This window comes from Marmota monax, unplaced genomic scaffold (genome assembly GCF_021218885.2).
Source record: "Marmota monax isolate L192 unplaced genomic scaffold, Marmota_monax_Labrador192_F-V1.1 WCK01_AAM20220418_F8-fsc00035, whole genome shotgun sequence".
In the NCBI taxonomy this organism is placed as follows: domain Eukaryota; kingdom Metazoa; phylum Chordata; class Mammalia; order Rodentia; family Sciuridae; genus Marmota; species Marmota monax.
The window spans coordinates 2,623,594-2,645,051 of record NW_026691961.1 but is presented as its reverse complement, the minus strand read 5'-3'; the positions used below and the strand labels follow the sequence as shown (position 1 = coordinate 2,645,051).

General features: G+C 45.6%; 1 protein-coding gene across 2 annotated transcripts in view; it reads left to right on the top strand.

Moving 5' to 3' along the window:
• Positions 1 to 21,211, top strand: part of Iqck (IQ motif containing K) — a 117,873-nt gene extending 96,662 nt beyond the window's left edge. The window contains exon 10 of one of the 2 annotated variants that reach the window (XM_058575703.1): positions 20,175 to 21,211. In XM_058575703.1, the coding sequence (XP_058431686.1) occupies positions 20,175 to 20,230 (56 nt within the window). In that variant the 3' untranslated portion in view covers positions 20,231 to 21,211. The remainder of the gene's footprint in view (positions 1 to 20,174) is intronic. The other variant, XM_046434655.2, reaches the window with a different exon arrangement.
• Positions 21,212 to 21,458: the final 247 nt, after the last annotated feature.

The following is a 21,458-nucleotide window of genomic DNA, read 5'->3' as shown; positions in this document are numbered from 1 at the left end:
ACATTCTTATCTGCATCCAGCCTCACAGATGAGGAACAGAGAAGGGCTTTGCCACCCAAGGGGACCCAGTGCGGGGAGTGTCCTAGGCTGTGGCTCAGGAGCTGGTTCTGGTATTAGCTGAGACCCTTTGTGAGGATAAACAGAAGCTCTCATGCAGCAAGAAAGGTCCAACCTCCAGTGAGGCAGCCACTGTTGAGTGTGTCAGCCTGTAGTGTCACCTGCTATCAGCATATAAACATGTATAAGCACATATATTTATATTATATAATATATTTATATTATGGTTATTGTACGTTAACTTGCTTTTTTCTTCAGCTGACAACATATCATGGACATCTTTTCATACCAATACATACAGGTCTATCTCATTATTTTTAGTGGCTCCAGAAGAATGACAGGCCTGTACCATACTTTTAACCAATCCCTGTGAATGGATGTTTGGCTTGAATCATGAACAATGCTCCGGAAGCACTTTTGTAAGCATGTTCTTGTTACTTATAGAAATATTTCTATGGGACAAGCTCTTAGAAGTGGAATTACTCTGTCAAAGGACATTCATGTATTTAGACATGTCTAAATTTAGACAGCAATCACCAAATTATGGTAAAAAATGTTGCGTCAATTTGTACTTAATGCCCCCAACCCACTGGGAGACTTCTGCTGGGTCATGTAATCATTATGTTTCATTTTCCCTCCTCGTAAAATAAGAATTATTATGCCTTGTCGTGATTCTAAATGAGGTCATTGTTTTGATAACACCGTTGCTGTTGAAGAAGAAATATATCTATAATCTGTCATTTTCATTTAAACCTTTTTCTTTCTTGTCTCCTCAAACCTTAGTTCCTTCTCCTTTTTAACCCATGGAAGAATTAAAAATTTGACCAGGATATATCTAGTGAGTTCATGACTTGGTATTACTTCCATCAATTCTATTTCTAAGACTCACCCAGCACGTGGGGGTGTTTGGATGACATCAACTTTCACATGTATCTTTTCATTTAAAACTTGCAGAAGTTCTGTCCAGCTAGAACAGGGCTTCTATTGAAATGCTTGCAGATCTAGACTGTTCTGATGAGGTTAGAAAGTAACATAAGCAGGACTCTATAGCACATATCTGTAGTCCCAGCTACTCAGGAGGTGGACACAGAGATTACTTGAGTCCAGGAGTTCAAGGACAGCCTGGGCAACATCTCTTAAAAAAAAAAGTAAATAGAAGATGATTTCCTTTCTTAATGGTTTGCTCCCAAAGTTCAAGATGCTGAATGTAAGTTTATGTAAACGAGCACTCCCAACCTCATTAGCTTCATTCTGTCATCTATCTGTTTAGCATTATTCTTTGTAATTATGCTGATGCAGAAGGTTATTGTAAGATCTAGATGAATCTAAAAACCTCTGGAAGGGTCATGACCAGGCTGGAGTAAGTTCCCTATTTCTCAACTGGGCAACCTTGAGCAGGTGGCTTAATCTTTCTGTGACTGTATAGCAAGAAATGGCAGCACTAACATTAGTAACCACCCAGTAGGTGTTTTGTTTGTTTGCAGCACTGGGGGTTGAACCAGGATCTCACTGGTGTGAGTCAAGCACTCTTCCACTGAGCCACATGGCCAGTCCTGAGTAGGGTTTCTATGAGAATTAAATTAACTGGAATAGCACCTGGCTCATAATACATGATCAACAAAAGGAAACTATTATTATTATTAGGCAAATTGTTCAACATACGATTAATATGAGTTACGATTAAGCATATTGGATTTGGGAGCTGCCAGAACCTGGGTCCTGCCTCTTCTCACCAGAGAGGCCACAGGCAAGTTCCTCCTCCTCTTAAGACTGTTTTCTCCCCTGTTACCTGGGGACAATTAGGACCTGTCCCAAAGGGCTCCTGAGATAAGACAGCCAGGTGTGGCAGTAAACAGGTGGCCAGCACAAAGTGAATGGTCAACCATTGGTGTTTGGTTTTAGTAACATTTTCAAGATGTCCGCAAAAAGAACATTTTTATTCCAGATAATTGACCGATGGCAGTGGTTCTCAAGGCTGGGTCAGGTCAGAGACCAGAGAAGTGATTATGTGGGTTTGTTCTTAGTGGAGAACGTCGTAACCACTTTAGCCAAACCCTAATTCTGTGGATTAACTACAGGATCCCAGTAGTAGCTTTGGATTCAAACTCTTCCTTTGTGTGACTTTTCTCACCAATGCAATTTCATTTGGATAAAAATCCAGGGATGTGAATTCATGGCCCAACTCTGCAGTGTACTAACTTGGCGGGCCTTGCCTGCGGCTTTGGCAAATGGAAGGGGTGAACAGGAAATGTCTATGACAGTAAGACAGAGTGTCTCCTGGTGCTTGCTGTGGGCCTTTTCCCTTCCAGGAAGAGGCCTCCTGCTGGGCAGCTCCAACCCAGAATGATCTGCTGCCATTGTCCCCGCGGTGGGTGTTGAGTTGGGGACTTTGATCTCAAGACTGAGGGCAAGAACAATAGATGGTGAACGTGTAAAATGGAGGAGAACTGGGTAGGATGGGGAGAAGAAGGAAGTGTGGACTGGGTATTTGGGAATTTAAGAGAACCTGGGGGAGGGCAGGGGTGCGGCTCGGGGCTCAGAGCACTTGTCTAGCGTGTGCAAGGACCGGGTCCCATCCCCGGCACTGCAGGAGCAGGGGCATGGGGGCAAAGGATGGGAATGTTGAAAGGAGATTTTTGTGACGTTGACCACATGTTTGAGAAGATGGGAAGAAGATATTCTGTACTGGGAACCCCTCTTGTCACCACATTTGGGTCTGTCACACCCAGAGGTGACTTTCTGAAAGAAAGCTGGAACTGACAGGGGGAGGGCAGTGGGAGATTGCACCTGCCGTGTCATGCCTTGTCACAGCCACGGGATGGCATTGCTCAGGTCCCTGTCATGGCTCTAATCATGAGGGCCTACTGCGAGCCAGGACTTCACGTTTGTCATTTCTAATCGGACAGCAGTCGAGTGAGAAGAAACTCCCATCTCTCAGAGCAGGAAGCTGTGTGTCTGAGGTCGCACACTGTGGAGTGACAGACCTGGGGGAGCCTAGAACTTACCACCTGTGCTCAGCCGGTGTTCATCACCGTGACCAGAATACCTGGCTAAAACTTAGGGGAGGAAAAGTTCAGTTTAACTCGCGGTTTCAGAGATGGAGTCCTTGGTCGGCTACTCCATTGCTCTAGGACAAGATAAGGCGGAACGTCATGCCTCAGGAAGGGTGTGGCACAGGCAGCGGGGCCCACTCATGGTGGCCAGGAAGCAGGAGGGCAAGGGGAAGGGGCTGCAGGGCAGATGCACCCTCCCAGGGCACACACCTGTGTCCCCCCTCCTCCAGCCACGCCCCGCCTGCTCAGTTAGTCCACGCCAGCTAGGACAGGCTGATGAGTGACAGCTCCCACCGTCCATCAGCTCACTCCTGGATATCCTGCGTTGTCACGGGGACATTGGGTGGACACTGCATCCAGTCCCGCCCTGCCCTTCTCACAGCCTTCCTTTCCGTCTTCCTGTGGAGAGCAGGGAGTCCATGCTCTTTAAAAGAGCAACAGGAGTTCAGAAGGTCACACGGCAGCGAGAAGAGATGAAAGGCCACGCCTGGGCGACACAGATGAGCCTCAAAAGCGCAAGAAGCCCCACACGGGCCACCTGTTGTGTCACGTCGTGACATGAACTGTGCAGAGCAGGCACGTGGTTAGACACAGGAGGTGGATGAGCAGTTGCCCTAGGGCTGGGGCTGCAGGACTGAGGGGACAGCAGCTAAGGGTTCAGGGCTTCTGCCAGGTGACGTAATATTGGAGAATCGATAGTGTTAGTGGTTGCACGTGTGAGAATACGCCCCAGCCCACTGAACTGTGGCTGTAAACGGGCCGATTGCACGGTATGTGAGTTCTAGCTCACGCCATTCAGCAGTTACAGGGAAGGACTGCCCCCCCGTGTCTCCATGCTTCCTGTCACCCTCTCCGTGAATCCTACCTGGCCACTCTGCCTGCCCCCTCCCTCTACCCTGTGTGTGCCCATCTAACATCTTATCTGCTGGTGAGTCAGAAAGCACTGACCCATCCCAAAAGTGGATCCAACACGCTCCTTTGGGTGGGGACGGATCAAGAACTTAGCATCAGTGCTACCTCCTCCTCACAGACTTGGGGGAGTAAAGAAATGTGGCTGCCCTTCAGCCATCACTGCCATGAAGGATGTGGGGTGAGGCCGTCCAGGGGGCAGGGAGCCCCACTCCTTCCATGTCCCCTGGGCACCTACTGAGCATCTGTGAGGGTGCACAGTTCGCTGTGTTCCTGCCCTTACCAAGTCTCTTTGTGATAATAATTTTTAAGTATTTTGATCTTCTGAGTCACCCAGGATTTTAAGGATTTATTTGGCTTATTTTCTGTGGGTCTGCATTAGAACGCCAGGCTTCTGGCTGCAGGAACTCCCCTGTCCTTCCTGGTTGGTTCATGGCTGTGTTCTCAGCACCTGGAACAGGGTCCAGCACGGGAGATGTTCGAGAGATATCTGTTGGTTGAATGAATGATCTTCTGTACAAATCATTCAGCTTGGTAAGCACTGAAGGTCAAGGACAATTGACCTTGTGGACAAGGTCAATCTCAAGTATACAGAACTGTTTCCAAACAAAAGAAGTTAGTTTACACATAGTATATATGAATAAAGACAAAAAAATCTGTTTGAAAATGACCCTAAATGCTAATAGTGATGATTTCTAAGTAAGAGTGATGCAGGTGATAGATGGGTTGATATTTGCCTATTTTTTTCTAAAAGAAATGTGGGCAATTGTTTCTTTTTTCCTGATTATTCATATTTTCTGTAATAACAAGGAATTTCCCCGGGCATTGCATGCTTACTATGAGGTAATCATTTTCCTGAGCATGGCACTAGTAGCAACTCAACGAATCTTCATAACAACCCTCTGAGGTCTCCATTTTATGAATGAGGCACAGAGAGGTTAAACAATATAGCAAGAGAGTAGCAGGGTGGATCAGAGATTCCAGAATCCTCTCTCTTCCCTCCCTCAGTATACTGCAGTGCAAGAGTGTTATTTATGGAGCTAAAATGCTCACGGAAAATCTGTTGCTGTTCAGTTTTGAAGGAAGCTCATCAGGACCCAACCTCTGATTCTACAGCCGAGGGAATAAAGCTCATGCCCCTTTATGCCTGTTACTTGGCTTAGAGGAACGTGATCCAGCCTGCCAAATTGCCCTGCCTCCTCTCTGCATGCGTATTTGACACACAGTATTCACCCTAGAATCTAAATTTAGGATCTGGACGGCTAATGTGTCTTGCCAGTTTTCAGATTCAACCCTCATTAGCCCAGGATGTGGAAAAATTTAAAGGCATAGAGTTATGGAGGCTAGGTGTTAAAAAGGACACTCCAGATCCTTTTAATGTAATTTAAACCTGTCCTCTTATCAAAGTAATGCATTCTCACTATGAAAGAGATAGAAAAGTATCATGAGACCTAAAAAAGTTAACTACCCAATGTCACTGAATGCACTTTGGTGTGTAGGAAAACTTCTTAAAATGACTGATTTTGCCCCCATTCAAGTAGGAGGGAGACGGAGGAGACTAGGGGGTTTCTGTAGCTGCTGTGTGCGTTGAAATTGCCCTCATTTGCTTTTCATGGCATTCAGAGACTTGTCATTTAAGAGGTTTCTAAGTGACATTTGAAGCCTTTCACAATGAGCTGCTATTAGTGGTAGAGATAAAGGAGTCCCAAGACTTGCTCTGGAACTCTGGCTGGAGGCTTCCAGGCTGTGTATCTGTGAACAATGCATTTAACCTTCCTGATTGTTCATCTGTTAACCAGAAAATAAGATGAATACCCCAACCTCAAAGCCCACATGAAAAACTTGAGCTATTGCTCCCATACAAAATCTCACCGGCCACGTGACTTGAAACAAGCTCCTTCCCAGTTGCCTCCTCTGGACAATGGGAATGATAAAGCACCCCCTCACCGATCCTGCAGAGACTCAAGTGATCTAGTGCATGTACCGTGCATTGCGGTTTTTTCCTCCTTGGAGATATTATGAATAATGCTGCTGCGAACCTTCGTGTGCAGGTTTTCATCCCCTCAGGAACACAGGAGCAGACTTGCTAGGTCAAATGAGAACTCTAGGGTTAACAGTGGGAGGCACTGCCAGATGTCTCCCAGAGTGGCTGAACCAGAGTCCATTTCCACCAGAAGATTCCCATTTCTGCACGCCCTTGCCAACTCTTGTTACTGTCTGTCTGTTTGTTAAAGCCATCCTACTGGGTGTGAAGTGGCATCTCATGCGGTTTGCTTTATATTTCCCTGATGGTCAACCCTGTTTAGCATCTTTTCTGGGCTTGTTGGCCATTGGAATATCTTCTTTGGAGAATATCAGTCCAGATCCTTTGACTTTTTAATTGGATTGTTGGTTTTTATTATTGAGTAGTAAGAGTTCTTTAGATATTTTAGATAAAAGTCCCTGATTACATATATGATTTGTAATTCTGTGAATTTTTTTCTCCTTCTTAACGGTGCCTTTTGAGATGCAAAAGCTTTTAAACTTGATAATGTCGGGTTTGTTTGTCATTGGTTGCCTGGGACTTTTTTGTCATATCTAAAAATCCAGACTGATCCCAGCTCAGGAAACTTGACTCACTTTTCCCTAAGAGTCGAAGACTTCAGCATTTTCGGCTAGGCTGTTGATCCATTTTGAGCCGATTTCTGTTTCTGTGTGAGGAGAGGGTCCACCTCGTTCTTGTGCATGTTGGTTCAGCAGCATGTGTTAAAGGACTATTTTTTACCCACTGAATACTCTTGGCACCATTATTGAAAATCAATTGACCGCAAGTGCAAAGGTTTATTTTTGGGCTCTTCATTTGGTTCAATTGATCTGTATGTTCATCCTTATTCAGTATCTCACAGATTTTAAAATTGGAAAGTGTGAGGTCTCCTACTTTGTTCCCCACCCCACCCCAACACTTTGGGGGCTGTGGTTGGTTCCTTAAGTCTCCACTTATCATCATCTTTTGAGTTTTTTTTTTAATACCACTCTTTTCAATTTTATGATCTGTAGGATCATACTGTAGGGTAGTTATTTTCATGAGTTCCTGCTTTTTTTAGTTCTACATTATAAACCTCTCCCCCGTGTTATAAACCTCTTTTACACATGATTGGCTATATCATTTGGTTAAATATATTACTGCTGAGGCCAGCTTCATTTCTAAATCAGTGTATGCTCTTCAGATTAGTGTTTTAAGATATATTTCCCAGAAATAACTTTGGAAGAGTTTAATTTTTATTTGTATAGCTGTTGAAAATATTTTTATATATTGAAAATGTTAATCTTTTAATTCAAACTTTGATATGATTTCCCTAAAATCAGCAGAATAGGCATATAAATGAAGATCAGATCTCACTTAGAAAAGTCACGAATCTTTCTAAGGCTCAGTTTTCTCACCTGAAAAATGGAGATAATAATATCATCATGGAGTTGTTTCCAAGATTACATGGCCTACCACAACACCTGGAACTCAGTAATCCTACTTGTAATAATAATTATTTTCATTGATAAAATTTCAATATCTTCTAAATTTAATTACACAGGCCAGAGGATTTCGGGGGAGAGATAAAGGAAATTAACTAATTAACAGCTATTGGCTGAAGCCAATAAAAGCCTGTTACCCATTCCTGAATGTTTCAAAACCTTGACTTAAAGTCCACAAAGACAGACTCCTAAGTGCCACTATCTCCTGCTTATGTATGAACTTTCTGAACTACTAATCTCAGTCAACCCAGAAGCAACAAGTACAGACTGTAGTCCTACCTGAATCTTCTTCCCCTGGTATGTGTTATACCATCCTAGTATCTATAGATAATGTAAATTCAGTGTAATAATTCATGCTCTCCTTTCCTAAAATTTCATCACAAAAATGCTCATGGCTCTCAAGTCTGATGGGTGCACCTTGCATCTGTTCCAGGACCCTCTTCTCAAAGCAAAGTCTCATGAAGTGAGCTTACACTTTCATGCCCTGAGTCTGCCATGAGTGGGCTCTTCCAATTCCCGAGATGTTCTCAAGGCATCTTTCCTATTATCCCAGTCAAAAGTAGTTGGTTTCTTTCTTTCTTTTTAATGGTTCGGATCTCTTCAGCATCTTTAGCACAACACCCTCCTTAGAGGTAACTTTAAATGCACACTCCTCATCTGGCAAAACTGCTAAGTTTTCCAAATATTTCCACTCTGCTTTTTGCTCCCAATTTTCTCACTGTACATCAGTTTAAACAGCCAGCAATAACTATGCCACAGCCTCAGTGCCTTACTGCTTGGAAATTTCTTCTACCGGATAAACTAGTCCATCACCTTTATAGTCGGCTTCACACAAAGTCTCAGGGCATGGACAAAATGTAGACTGGTTCTTTGTCAGAATGTAACAGGAATGGCTTCTCCTCTAGTTCCCAGTAGAGTCCTGGTTCCCACCTGAAACCTTATGAGCACAGCTTTTACTGTCTGTTTTCCTAAAAGCATTCTGATATCCTGAGCTCCCAGAATCACCCATGAAGCTTCATTTGTAGCATTCTGAGCTTTTTCTAGGCTGCTTATCCAAACTCCTCATGTTAACTGGTTCAAAGGCCTCTGAACCACATGGTTAGCATGGCCCCACTCTCCGTACCAATTTTCTGTAGTCCATTTTCCATCCCTGTGACAAAAAATACCTGGGATTAATAACTTAAACGGTGGAAAAGTTTTGAGGGACATTTAAGATCTAAATCATAACATAGAGTCTGTTGCCCCCCAACCCATCACCACCACCACAAAACAATTCTGATCCTTTGCAGGTACCATCGGGGTGTCCTATGATTTCACTCAATTCTGACACTAACTGGAGTTAGCACAGATGCCAGAGTTTAAGGGTTCAACCTCACAGGACTGACTGCTTCCACTTCATATGATGGGGAATAGCAAGTCCCCAGGTTACCTGCAAATGATTTTCAACTCAGCTAAAATCCGAGTTCCCAGGACCTCCTCTCAGGTTTAATCATTTTCTGTAGTGGCTCACAGAACTCAGAAGTCCATGTACTTACCAGGTTGTAACTCAGATGTAACTTGGGGACACATAGGAGAGATGCACATGGCAAGGTATGTGGGAAGGATGCAGAGCCTCCCTATCCTCTTGGGGAGTGCCACCCTCCCTCCCAGCACCTCATGTTGTACTCAACACCCAGACGCCCGCTGAACCTTGTCCTTTTAGGTTTTTATGGAGGCTCTATTAGGTGGGCATGGTTAATTGAATCATTGGCCATTGGTGATCAATTCCCTCTTCCACAGAGCTTGGGGTGGTGCTGAAGGTTCAGCCCTTCAGTTAGGTTCCCCTGGCAACCAGTCCAGATTCTGAGTCTTTCCATGAGCCTCCCCCCCCCCCCACTGTCTGTCAGTCACCTCATTAGCATACAAAAAGACACTTGCCACTACAGAGATTCCCAGGGTTTTAGGAACTGCATGCCAGGAAACCAGAACAAAGACCCAAATATCTATTGCTCAGTTGGGAAGCAAACATGCAGTGGCCCCCCAGCCTTAGCAAGGACTTTGGAGTGGATCCCACAAGCATCAGCAGGGCTGTGTAGAGACTAGTGTGGCTACAGGTGAGGCGTGGATCCGACCACATGTGTGGAGAGTCCGGAGCACAGGCAGTGAGAATGGACAGAAGTGGATGCGTTTAGGAGATATTTACAGAGTAAAAATGGCATAAATAGACTGAAGCATTATTTCTAAAAACAGATTTGTATGCAGATGGCTGGGTCATCCTCAGTGAGAGGTTGAAAACATTCACATTTTCTTTCCAGGGCACCAGGGGGCTTTCCTACTAGACATAACTGTAGACGAAGCTCTTGGAATGTTCCTTAGCATATCCTTTCTGCAGTGCTTGATAAGTTGATTTCTTGACTTGGGCCCCGTCTGCCTGGGTTCCAAGTCAGCCATCAAGATGAGGAAATACTGCCTGAGAATCCCCAAGTGCAAATTGTAATAATTTCTCCATTATTTATTAACTCATTGCACTTGTGGAGGAGTTGTTTAAAAATAAATGGCAGGATTTGTTTCTTGTTTCTATTTTTCTTAAAGGCCACATCTAATATCCAGAGCCTCTGCCAGTCTGAACAGGGATGAGAACTGTTTATACCCTAAGCTCATTCAGAATGCCTGGGATATTTCTAGAGGTTCAGTCTTGGCAGCAGCAGCTGAGAACGCAGAAATAAATTAAAAAGTCATAAGACATGGCTGGCAAGGTTTGTCTGTGTTCATTCACGCCCATGACTCACTAGGCTTTTGAAGACACAGAATTTCGAAGGACTACCTAGTGGATGGTGGCTGTTTTAACTGTTGTGCCAAAACTCCAATCCCTATGTGGTTTAACTAATTGTGAAATGGACCTACCCTTGTAAACTGAAATGTAGAAAGAAAATATTAACATATGGAGATATCAGTACTATGAATAACACATAAGGTTTACTCTATTATTTAAAGAAATTTTTAAATATTGATTGAAATACTATTCCATTTTTATATAGTACCTGCATTTCTTGCATAATTAAGAAATAATTATATTGAACATTTGCCATGTGTTGTGCAATATGCACCAGCATATTTCATTCTTGCACTCTATTTTTTGGGGGGGGCAGGGGTTACTGGGGATTGAACTTTGGGCACTCGACCACTGAACCCCATCCCCAGCCCTATTTTGTGTTTTACTTAGAGACAGGATCTCACTGAATTGCTTAGTGCCTCACTTTTGCTGAGGCTGGCTTTGAACTTGTGATCCTTCTGCCTCCGTCTCCGGAGCTGCTGGGATTACAGCTGTATACCACCACGCCTGGCTTTATACTCTATTGAAAAGAAACTCTTACTAGCCTATTGTGTGTTAGTCAGTTTTCTGTTACTGTAACAAACACCCAAGATAATCAGGTTATAAATGAAAAAAAGGTTCATTTTGGTTTATGATTTTAGAGATTTCAAGATTGATTTTCCTGTTGCTTTGGGCCTGTGGTGAGGCGACACATGGCAGGGAACCTGTTGTAGAGAGAGGGAGAGGTGGGGCCAGTGTTCCAATATCCCTTTCAAGGGCTTGTCCCCAGTGACCTAACTTCCTTCCACTGGGCCCATCTCCTAAAGCTTCCACTGCCTCTCAGTAGAGCCACGAATTGGGGCCCAAGTGTTCAACACACTGGGCTTTGGGGATACTTATCTAAACCATAGGGTATCCCCACTTTATGGATGATGGGACTGAGGTCCACAGGCTGAGAGTCTCCTGTGGGTCACTGGTTATAAATGGTGCAGTTCAAAACCAGATCTCTTTTCCTCCAGAGGTGTGTTCTTAGCAACAAGCACTGCTGACTGCCTCTGCGGTTTCCTTCCTCTGTCCTCTTCCTCACCTACAAAAACAAGCTCTTCATTCAAAATGTCTCCCTTTCCGGAAATCAAGGTCCTTTCCAGGTTCAAAACTTGAAAATCCCATGATTCTGTCTCAATCTTGCTCTTCCCCGGCAGCACATGTTCCCCTTTAAAACACTGCCTTCCAGCAGCCTTGCTCGGAGTTGACTTCAGGAGCTGTTTTTAGAAGTCAACAACAGAAAACTGCAATTATTGCACACTGAGGCTGTCAGACGCTCCCTGGGTGCCTCTGCCTCGTGGCTCCCACGTTGGCTCCACTTCCCTAAAAATAATTCAGCTCCACATCTGGTGCCATGAGGAGATGGAGGTACTTACCAGCTCCTGACATTGACCCCGGATGTCAACATTTACTTCTAATAGAAAGGAAATCTTCCACCATCTGTTCTTCCAGTGTGAGGGCGGGAGGACGTGGAGTTTTTTACGTGTGTGTTATTCACGTTTTCTATAATTACTAGAATAAATAAATATTTCTTTTATTCATTTTATTTCTTAATATTTAATTTTTTTAGTTTTAGGTGGACACAACATCTTTATTTTATTTTATGTGGTGCTGAGGATCGAACCCAGGGCCTCATGAGTGCTAGGTGAGCGCTCTACCGCTGAGCCACAACCCCAGCGCCCCCCCCACCCCCATATATTCCTTTTATAATGGAAAAATAATTTCACTTAAAAATTTAGACCATTAAAACAAAACAAAATAAAAATCTTGGTAATATATATTGTACACACCCCTGCCTTGCTAATTTTGCCCCGTTCTTATTTTGAAGTAGTTAAAACCATGGGTTTTTTTACATGAAGAGATGAGGGTTAGAACCTTGACCTGGTCATTTCCTTAGCTCTGTGACTTTTGGGCAACTTAATTATTAACATTTCTGAGCTTCGATTCCTAGTCAGTAAAATGGGAATAATGATAGCAGCTACCTACAGAGTGGTTGGGAGGGTTACACAAGAAGATCAATGTGTGGAGAGTCCGGGCACAGGCAGTGTCCCGTATCTGGGAATTCAATTTTTTTAAATTAATTCTGTGATACTGTCTTGGGGGTTTAGTTGTTGCTTTTGAGATGGCGTCTTCCTATGTTGCCCAGGCATCGACAAACTCATGATACTGCTGGGCATGGTGGCATCCACCTGTAATTCCAGTGACTCAGGAGACTGAAGCAGGAGGATCACAAGTTCAAGGCCAGCCTCAGCAACTTAGTGAGACCTTGTGTCAAAATTAATAATTAAAAAAGGGGTGCTGGGACTGTAGCTCAGTGCTAGAGTGTTCCTGGGTCCAATCCCAAGAACCAGAAAAACCTCACTGTCTTTCCTATTTCCCTCCCCACTCCTTCCCTTCACTTCCCTTTGTCTAATCCAGTGGATTTCTATTATCCCTTCCCTAGCCTCCCTTGTTTTGGGTTTGCAGCCACAAATCAGAGAGAACATTTGGCCTTTGGTTTTTTTGGGGATTGGCTAATTTCATTTAGCTTGATAGTCTCCAGTTCCATCAATTTACCAGCAAATACCATTATTTCATTCTTCTTTATGGCTGAGTAATATTCCATTGTGTGTGTGTGTGTGTGTATATATATCTCACACTTTCTTTGTCCATTCATTCATTGAAGGACACCTAGATTGTTTCCATAGCTGGGCTATTGTGAATTGAGCTGTTATAAACATGGATGTGGCTGTGTCATAGTAGTTCACTGTTTTTAAGTCCTTGGGTATAGACTGAGGAATTGGATAACTGGGTCAAATGGTGGTTTCATTCCAAGTTTTCTAAGGAATTGAAGTTGAGATCATTGCGTGTGCCTATAGTTCATTGAGGCTGGGGTTGAGGTGGAGGGTCGCCTGGCAGAACCAGGCTCTAATCCAGAGTCTGCTGGATCCCAGAGTCTAGCCTGCAGGAGCAGCATACTGTGGGTGGGGGGACTTTATTTTTCTAGCAGCTCATGAATCAGAAGCTTTTTCTAGCAAAAATCTTACAAATATTTCTCTAAGAAGTCCCCTCTACCAAGCCGGGATCACAGTGGAAGGCCCTTTTCAGTCTCCCAGCCCTAGATCTGGTGGACTGGAGTCAGCGGCCGCAATACTCCTGCAGCCTCCGACTGGCAGACCCCCCACGTCTCACCTCCCCCCATCTTTGGGTGCTGACTGGGTGCAGTGGTACCGTTTGGGGGTGGGTCCCCTGAGGATGTTTTTTCTTGGTCTGGATACTTTCTAATGATTCCTTTAGAAAGTCCTTCCCCCTCCTGATTGCGTAGGAGTACGTGTGCTGAATACTGTAGAACATCTGGAAAAACAAAAATCTACCGGTTTCCTTTCATTTTATATGTTTAGGTTTTGTTTTGTTTCTTTTTTCAAAGGGGGAGATGCGAGGCTATAACTTTGTTGAGGCAGTGGATGTAATTTTGGAGGCAATGAATATAATTATGTGCAGGGAAATCGCATTTAGGGTATGTGCTATGAAGACCTCACCCAGGACGAATGTAACGTAGGACCCACTTCTTCTAAAAGAAGAAGGTCATTTTTATTTTCTTTAGAAAGGCAGGAAGGACAAGAGCAAGAGCCAGGAATGGCCCAATAGGAGAACCTGGTTCCCAGTGTATCTCTGGAGACGTCACCAGGGTTGGCTTCCAAGACCACAGTAAGGAGATGGTGTCTCAGCTCCTGTCCTTGTCTCCGTTGGGGACATTGTTAACTTGGCATACAGCAGTTTCAAATTTGCCTCATCAAAATTTATAGGCAACGTGCCCTTGACATTTCTCCTCATTATTCGAACTTTGCAAAAACATTTTTTTTTTTTTGGTACCAGGGGTTGAACCCAGGGCGCTCCACTATAAGCCACATCATTTTATTTTTTGTTTAGAGACAGGATCTCACTAAATTGCTTAAGGCCTTGCTAAATTGCTGAGGCTGGCCTCAAACTTGTGATCCTCCTGTCTCAGCCTCCCAAGTCACCAGAATTATAGGTGTATGCCACCATACCTAGCCATGTCACATTTTTTCAAGGCCACATCCTGTTTTGTCAAGTTTATAAATGATTAGATCCCTAGTCATTGCCTGATTGTGGGGTGTTTTTCTTAAGCTGCTCTGTGGTGAGTGACAGGGTAGTGAACACCTGGGTCTTGTGTACATCGATGTCACATCTTTGATTATAGAAACATGTGCCATCCTAACAGGAGGCAGTTGTGAGACCTTAATCCTATAGAGGTTAAGAGCAGGAATGCCAACTGTACATACAGTTACTCAGCTACTAAGGAGACTGAGGCAGGAGGATCACTTGTGACCAGGAATTTGAGATGAGCCTCGACAATATAGCAAGACCCCATCTCAAACAAACAAACCCTCCTCCCAAAAAAACCCCCATGATGCTGGGCATGATGGTGCACGCCTGTAATCCCAGCGTCTCGGGAGGCCGAGGCAGGAGGATCTCAAGTTCAAAGCCAGCCTCAGCAGTTTAGCAAGGTGCCAAGCAACTCAGTGAGACCCTGCCTCTAAATAAAATACACAACAGGGCTGGGGATGGGGCTCAGGGGTTGAGTGCCCTCAAGTTCAATCCCTGGTACCAAAACAAAACAACTCATGAATATAGGAGACAGACAGCTTAGAGTGACCTCAGGCAAGTTATTTTACCTGGCTGCGCCTCAGTCTCCCTGTCTGTAAAACTGGGGGAAAGACCACCACTGAACCTAACTCTGACTCGATCAGTGTCAAGTGCTGAGTAAACACCATAGAAGTGTTAGCTTTTATGATTTACCTGGAGTCCTGGAAGATAGGTGTTAATTGGGTAAAATAAACACCTGAAGGGCTGGGGATACAGCTCAGTTGGTAGAGAGCCTGCCTGGCATGCCCAAGGCCCTGGGTTCAGTCCTCAGCACCACCAATAAATAAATAAACATCTTAAGATTCCTTCCACCTATTGCTACTTGAGTGTGACGCAGCCCCCTCTCGCTGGCCTTGGGCTCCGGGGCAGCGAGTCGGGGAGCATCCACAGAGGCAGCTCCCTGTGCAGTTGGTGGGCTTCTCCTGGCACTTGGAGTTTCCCGGGTATTTTCCGGCTCCCCCTCTAGTTGAGGGCAGAGGCTATGCCTAAGGACAATGGCAGCCAATATTTCTGGAGTGCTGAACTCCGATCAGACGCCATGCCAAGCACGTTACTAGACACGTTTCATGAGTCTTCCCAGTGCCCCTAGCTGGCTGGTGGCATTCTCAAACCTGCCCCGCGGTGGACTCGACAGGCCTTGAGTGATACAGCACTCTTCCCCAAACTTGCTGGATCCAAAGGACACCCCCAAGGCAGCCGAGGGGCCCGTGCTGATCCCCAGGCCTGGGCTGCAATGACTCTGGAGGCCGGGTGGGGGCCCAGGAATCTGAATCCTCGCCCCAGCTTGTCCTTTGTCATGAGGCCCTCTCTGGCCAACAAGAGTCACCTCATGACCCCGAGGTCCCCGATTCTCTCCCTGAGCACTAGGCATCCTCTCTGTCCTGTGCGGCTGGCTGGAAGGTTTTCCTTGGGGCTGTCACCTACCAAACAGGGGAGGATGAGGGCACCCAAGCAGAGGCATATGCAGGCTCGTTAGTATGCAAGGCCCTTCTTGTCACATTGCCTTAACTGAAGCTGAAGGGCTGGCGCATTTCTCGGGGATTTTCCACTCTCCCGGCTCTTCCGGAACTGGCTGGGCACCAGGCTGCCAAGGGGGACAAGGACGACACAGGGCACTGAGACATCTGTCTGATGGAATTGGGAGCCAACCATGATGATGCTCTAGACTCAGGTGGACACTGGCTCTTTCAGCAGCCCTGCCCGTGTCTCCCCTGACCTCTCTCCTGCCTGGGTCCTTTCACTGAGGACCTCCCGTGCAAGGCTGGGTTCGGCCCAGACCAGGACCCCAAGCCGAGAGCTTGGCTTCTCTTTTCTTTCTTTTTAAAGACAGGCTCTCACTATTTTGCCCAGACTGGTCTTAAACTCCTGGGCTCATCTGTCCTCCTGCCTCAGCCTCAGCCTCAGCCTCAGCCTCAGCCTCAGCCTCTCAGCCTCTGTCTGGGACTACCGGTGTGTGCTCCTGCACCCAGTGGTTTGACCCTTGCATAAAATTCTCATGGGTCACAGGTGGCGTAAGATAAGCCAGCCCTGCTGTGAGCACCTTCAATCCTCATCACTCCCTTGTGTCACACCCCCACCCCCGTGTCACCCCGGAGGCAATCACTTTGGATTCTCAGGTGGACGCCCTGTATCCTTAATAGGCTCCTGTAGCAAGACTTCAGACATTCTCTGTGATCCTTGCAGCGACAGATAAGCGCTAGCTCACTTACAAACCACCCCTTCTTCCCCAAACGGCTAAAGTGCGCTTCTTCTTTTATTGATTGACACTGTAATTTTGAGTAGAATATGGGTATCTTTCTTTTCACCTTTGTGTCTATGTGTGTGTACGTGCAGGGGGTGGTGAAACAGAGGTACAATAGGGACAATAAAACATATAAGGCACACCCATGTGCCATCACCCAGCCAAGGAAACACTGTCAGCACTTCTTCTTCTTTTTTTTTTTTTCAAAGTGGTGGATGGACCTTTATTGTATTTACATGTGGTGCTCACAATTGAACCCAGAGCCTCCCGTGCTAGGCAAGCGCTCCACCACTGAGCTCAGCACTCCTAAAGGTCACTCCCACTCCCCGTGGAGCCACTTACCCTGATTCTTGAAGTACTCTCTCTTGCTTCTTCTGGGGGGGGGGGGTCTTTTCACCTTTGAATGCCTCTCTCGGCCTCTAGAGTTGCTCTAACTAGAATCACACACTAGGCATCACCCTGCGCTGGCATCGTCTCTCTGTGTCGCTAAGCTAATCCACCTTGAGGCCTGCTCACTGCTGTATAACCACCGCTTAGGCCCACCACAGTTTGTTTATCCAGTGGCTGTGGACGGACATTTTGTTTCCTGTTTCCTCCTGCCATGGCCTCTGATTCCCCTGTCCCGGGACACCATGCAGGGCTTCCTGCAGGAAACACAGGTGTGGAATCGCCTGTATTCCTCATCAGACTCAGTGTCACTTGATAACACCGTTTCCCGTACGGTCGCACCTCCAGAGACTCTGACATCTGTGTAGAGTGGGACCTGAGGATGGGGACTTCCCAGCCCCCTGCCGATTCCTCTGTGAGGCTCCCTCCCACCCTTATTTCCAGTCCCTTGGTTCTAGACACTGTCTCCAACTCTCTGCTTTGAAAAGGAAACACAGGGGCTGGGGATTCCTCCCCAAGTCAAAGTGTCCCTCCCCCTACCAACAGCCTGCAGCACGTCTGCACAGTAGGCTGGGAGAATGTCTCGAGAGAGTTTACATTTTGAGACTCACAGGCAGCCAGCTTAGAATGCTTAGAACCTGAGGGGGCTTCTAGACGCCTCTGGAGGTCCTATCATCACACCTCTGGAGCTTCCTTTAAAGGATTCCAACACAAGTCTGTTTCTCAGCCCTGGCTAAACAGGAACTTTGACTATAGGCCAAGGGCGGCTGGCTTTTGGGGTGAGGCTCAGATACCAATAAATTCCAGAAAGTGACCACATGATTCTTAAATATAGCCAGAGGGAGAAGTTGTAGTCAGGGGGCTTCAAACTTCATACTGATGTTTATTGGACCCCCCCCCCCCGCCCCAGGGTCTGCTAATGCAGATTGCTGGGCTCCACCCCTAGTTTCTGATTCTGTATCTGGAATGGCGCCTTGAATTTGCATTTCCAACAATGTCCCTGTGTCCCCCAAACACACAGAGGAGCCGTCTGGCTGGTCTGGAGTTCCGCCTGAGGCTGCACAGGTTCACCCAGGTCCCTCCCCATGAGGAAGCGGGCGGCCCAGAGGCGTTCCGTGTGCACACCTCTTCCCGACCCTGTGCTAGGCAGCCGTGGACAGCTGGCGGCAGGCCATGACTATGGCAAGTGTGGAAATGAGCACTTTCCCCCACACCACCCACCAGGGACCCGTGAGGGATGCTGGGAGAGCACTTAGCCAGGAGCGGAGTGTCCTTGGCTGTGAAGGATCAGTGTCACATTAACAGGGTCTGCATGCAGGGAGGGTCTTCACTGTGGCTGCCTCTAGAGCGTCCATACAGAGAACAAAAAGATACATATTGTACACTGAAAAAATAGGTCCTGAGACCACAGGCTCCAAGAAGAAAGATTATTTTGGTTTGAGTTAATACAGGTTAACTCTCCCTTAGCTGAAAGGGACCAGGAGTGTTTCAGATTTCAGAATATTTTAACTTACATCATAAGATATCTTGGGGATGGGACCCAGGTCTGAACACTGAATTCGTTTATTTTTTTTAAACACATCCCCTGGAGGTGATTCTGTACAATATTTTATATAATTTTGTGCATCAGTACCTTGACAGTGTGGAGTTTCCACTGGTGGCATGAAGTCAGTTCTCAAAAAGTTTTGAATGTTAGCGCATTTAAATTCTGGATTTTCAGTTTGGAACGCACGACCTGTACAGTGTGAGTGCACAAAGCCAAATAAACACGTTAGACATTTTGATCACCATTTAAAAAAAATAGTGGAACACGGAAAGCAAAGGAGAGTGTGGATGCCCTCAGCATTTCAAATCACCTTCTCGGTCAGCACCTGGGCCAAGACAGGGACAGGAGGAAGGGAAGGACAGATTGAAGGACTCACAGGACCTGCCAAGGCCAAGTCCATGCCTGAGAGCTGAAGATCTGGAATTGATTTATTTGAAGTGAATCATGCCCAAGAATCCTTAGGAAATCTTCGTGTGCCTGACATTTGCGTCGCTGACAATGTCCACCCGATTTCATTAGGAAATACCCAAATTGCTGGTGATAGGAACAGACCTCTCCGCTGTGCAGATGTCTGGCTGGTATATGCCCTTAGTCGTGGGGGATCAGGATAAGGAGATAGATGTACCGACTTGGTAATGACCTCAACACTTTCTGCTAGAGCAGGGCTCTTCACGAATAACTGGAATAACTGGAGCCTGGGACCCCACTCTTAGTCATTTGTGTCCGAGGCAAGCACTTGGACACTGGTGGCAAAAACATTAAAAACTGAGTGTCTTTGGGCTGGGGATCCGGCTCAGTGGCAGAGCACCTGCCTAACATGTGCCCTGAGGACCTGGATTCAATTCCCAGTGCTACCAAAAAAAAAAAAAAAAAAAGAATCCTCTCCAAAAGGATGTCCCCAGCCCACCCTGGGCTGAACTTCTATATTTATTTGGGGAGTAGCTTTTATTTTTGGGGGATTAACTTCCCTTTTAGAAAGTGCCAGGCTGTGACCAACTAACTTTCCTGTTTGGCAGACTCAGGAAATCACCAGGATCACATTTTTGTCCACATGGACAGAGAAACGATTCTCTTCTGACCTTGTCATTGACCCCAGCAATACCCAAGTTTTTTTTTTTTTTTTTATTTGGGGTGGGTGGAGGGGAACAGGGCATGTGGTGACAGACTGGGTTGAGCTGAGAGCCTGGAATCTGTCATCATCTTTAGTAAAACTTCCTTCAGCACCTGGACCTACAAAGCTCTCTTTCGACCTTTTTCTGAACTGAATTCAGAGTGGCCGTGACTGTGGGGAAGTGGCTTGGGTTTTCAGGTGCAGCCCTCGGAGCACAATGGCTCTGTGTTCTTCCCCGAGGATCTGGGGGGCCAGAGCCAGCAGGCTGTCTCTGGGTTTTGCTGCAACTGCCTCACCCACACATCAGAGTTTCTGGTTTCCAGATGACAAGTCTGTCTAGGTATGTAAATCGATCCTGATTCTCTTTCATCTCTTTGCAGTGAAGTGCACCATGGAGGAGTACCAGGAGCCAGCCCACCAGACTCCAGCACCATGATCATCACCCGAATCTCTTCCCTCCAGCGCAATTACCCCGGGCAAGGAAAATGTCCAAATTGTGCTTTCTCTCTTGTGATTTCTTTAATGACAAGACTCAGTACATGTGAAAACAGAATCTTTTCTGCACAAAATAGGATTTGTCACAAACATGCTTAGTGCAAATACTTTAGAAAAATACCTGTCTTAACTTTCTGCATTATCCCAAAATTCATTCTTTCTTCTAGATGTTTCTTCAGTGCTTCAGGAGCATACTATGCCAACTGCTAGCAAAACATATGATGGAAATCTAGTCCCAAGAGAAGTTGAAGTGCTGTTGTTCCACTTTTGCAAAATTCCATATATAGGTCTCAAATCTCTGAATTTCTTTTGTGGTTGTTGTTTGGTTTTGCAGTTCTGGGGCTCAAAACCAGACTCTTGGACATGCTGGGCAAGTGCTCTGCTACTCGGCTACATCCCCAGGCCCGAGATGAGAGACTGAAACTCAGACAACAATCACAAAGGATTTTTTGTTGTTGAGTTTCCCAAGTATTATAGAAAGTTCCAGCTTCTCTGGGTAAATTAATTAACTTATTGCCCTTATTTGTTCTGTGGTTTGCTGTTAACCAGGATTCTCTCATTCAAAATGGCACAGTCTCAGACGAAAGCCCGCTCTTGGAATTGAGTTGTTTTGATAAGCTCCCACACATCTTAAGTAAATAGTAAAGCCTTTATTTTTGTGTTAAGAACAGCATTTTGAAAATAAAACCTATCTGCCCATGCTTAACAACCTTTTAAATTTGTAATATTTATATACAGTCATGTATGGTACACATTGATTGTCTTAAAATTTCTTGAATATTTTTTTTTATAAGTAAGCAAGTCAGCCAGGGGAAGATAAAGGTACATTATAAAACACACATTAATACATTTAATAAATATATATTATCTATCAAAAATGAGCCTTAGCTCTTTAATCAATTAATAAAAAGCACCTGCTGAGAACACCCATAAGCTGGTATAATCATTGCATCCTTGGATTATAAAAGCCACTATGCCCCCTTTTAGCTTGGGGTTTGGCCCAAGGCATTCCACCCAGCCTTGGCCAACCTAGAAAAACATCCAGCGTGCCCTTGATCAGTGTCCTGTCGGCACCTGTGCCCCAAACGGGCACCGGTCACCCAACTTCCAACACCAGACCTTAATCCTGGAAACACTCAGAACTCACAGGACTCCCCAGTTTGTAACGT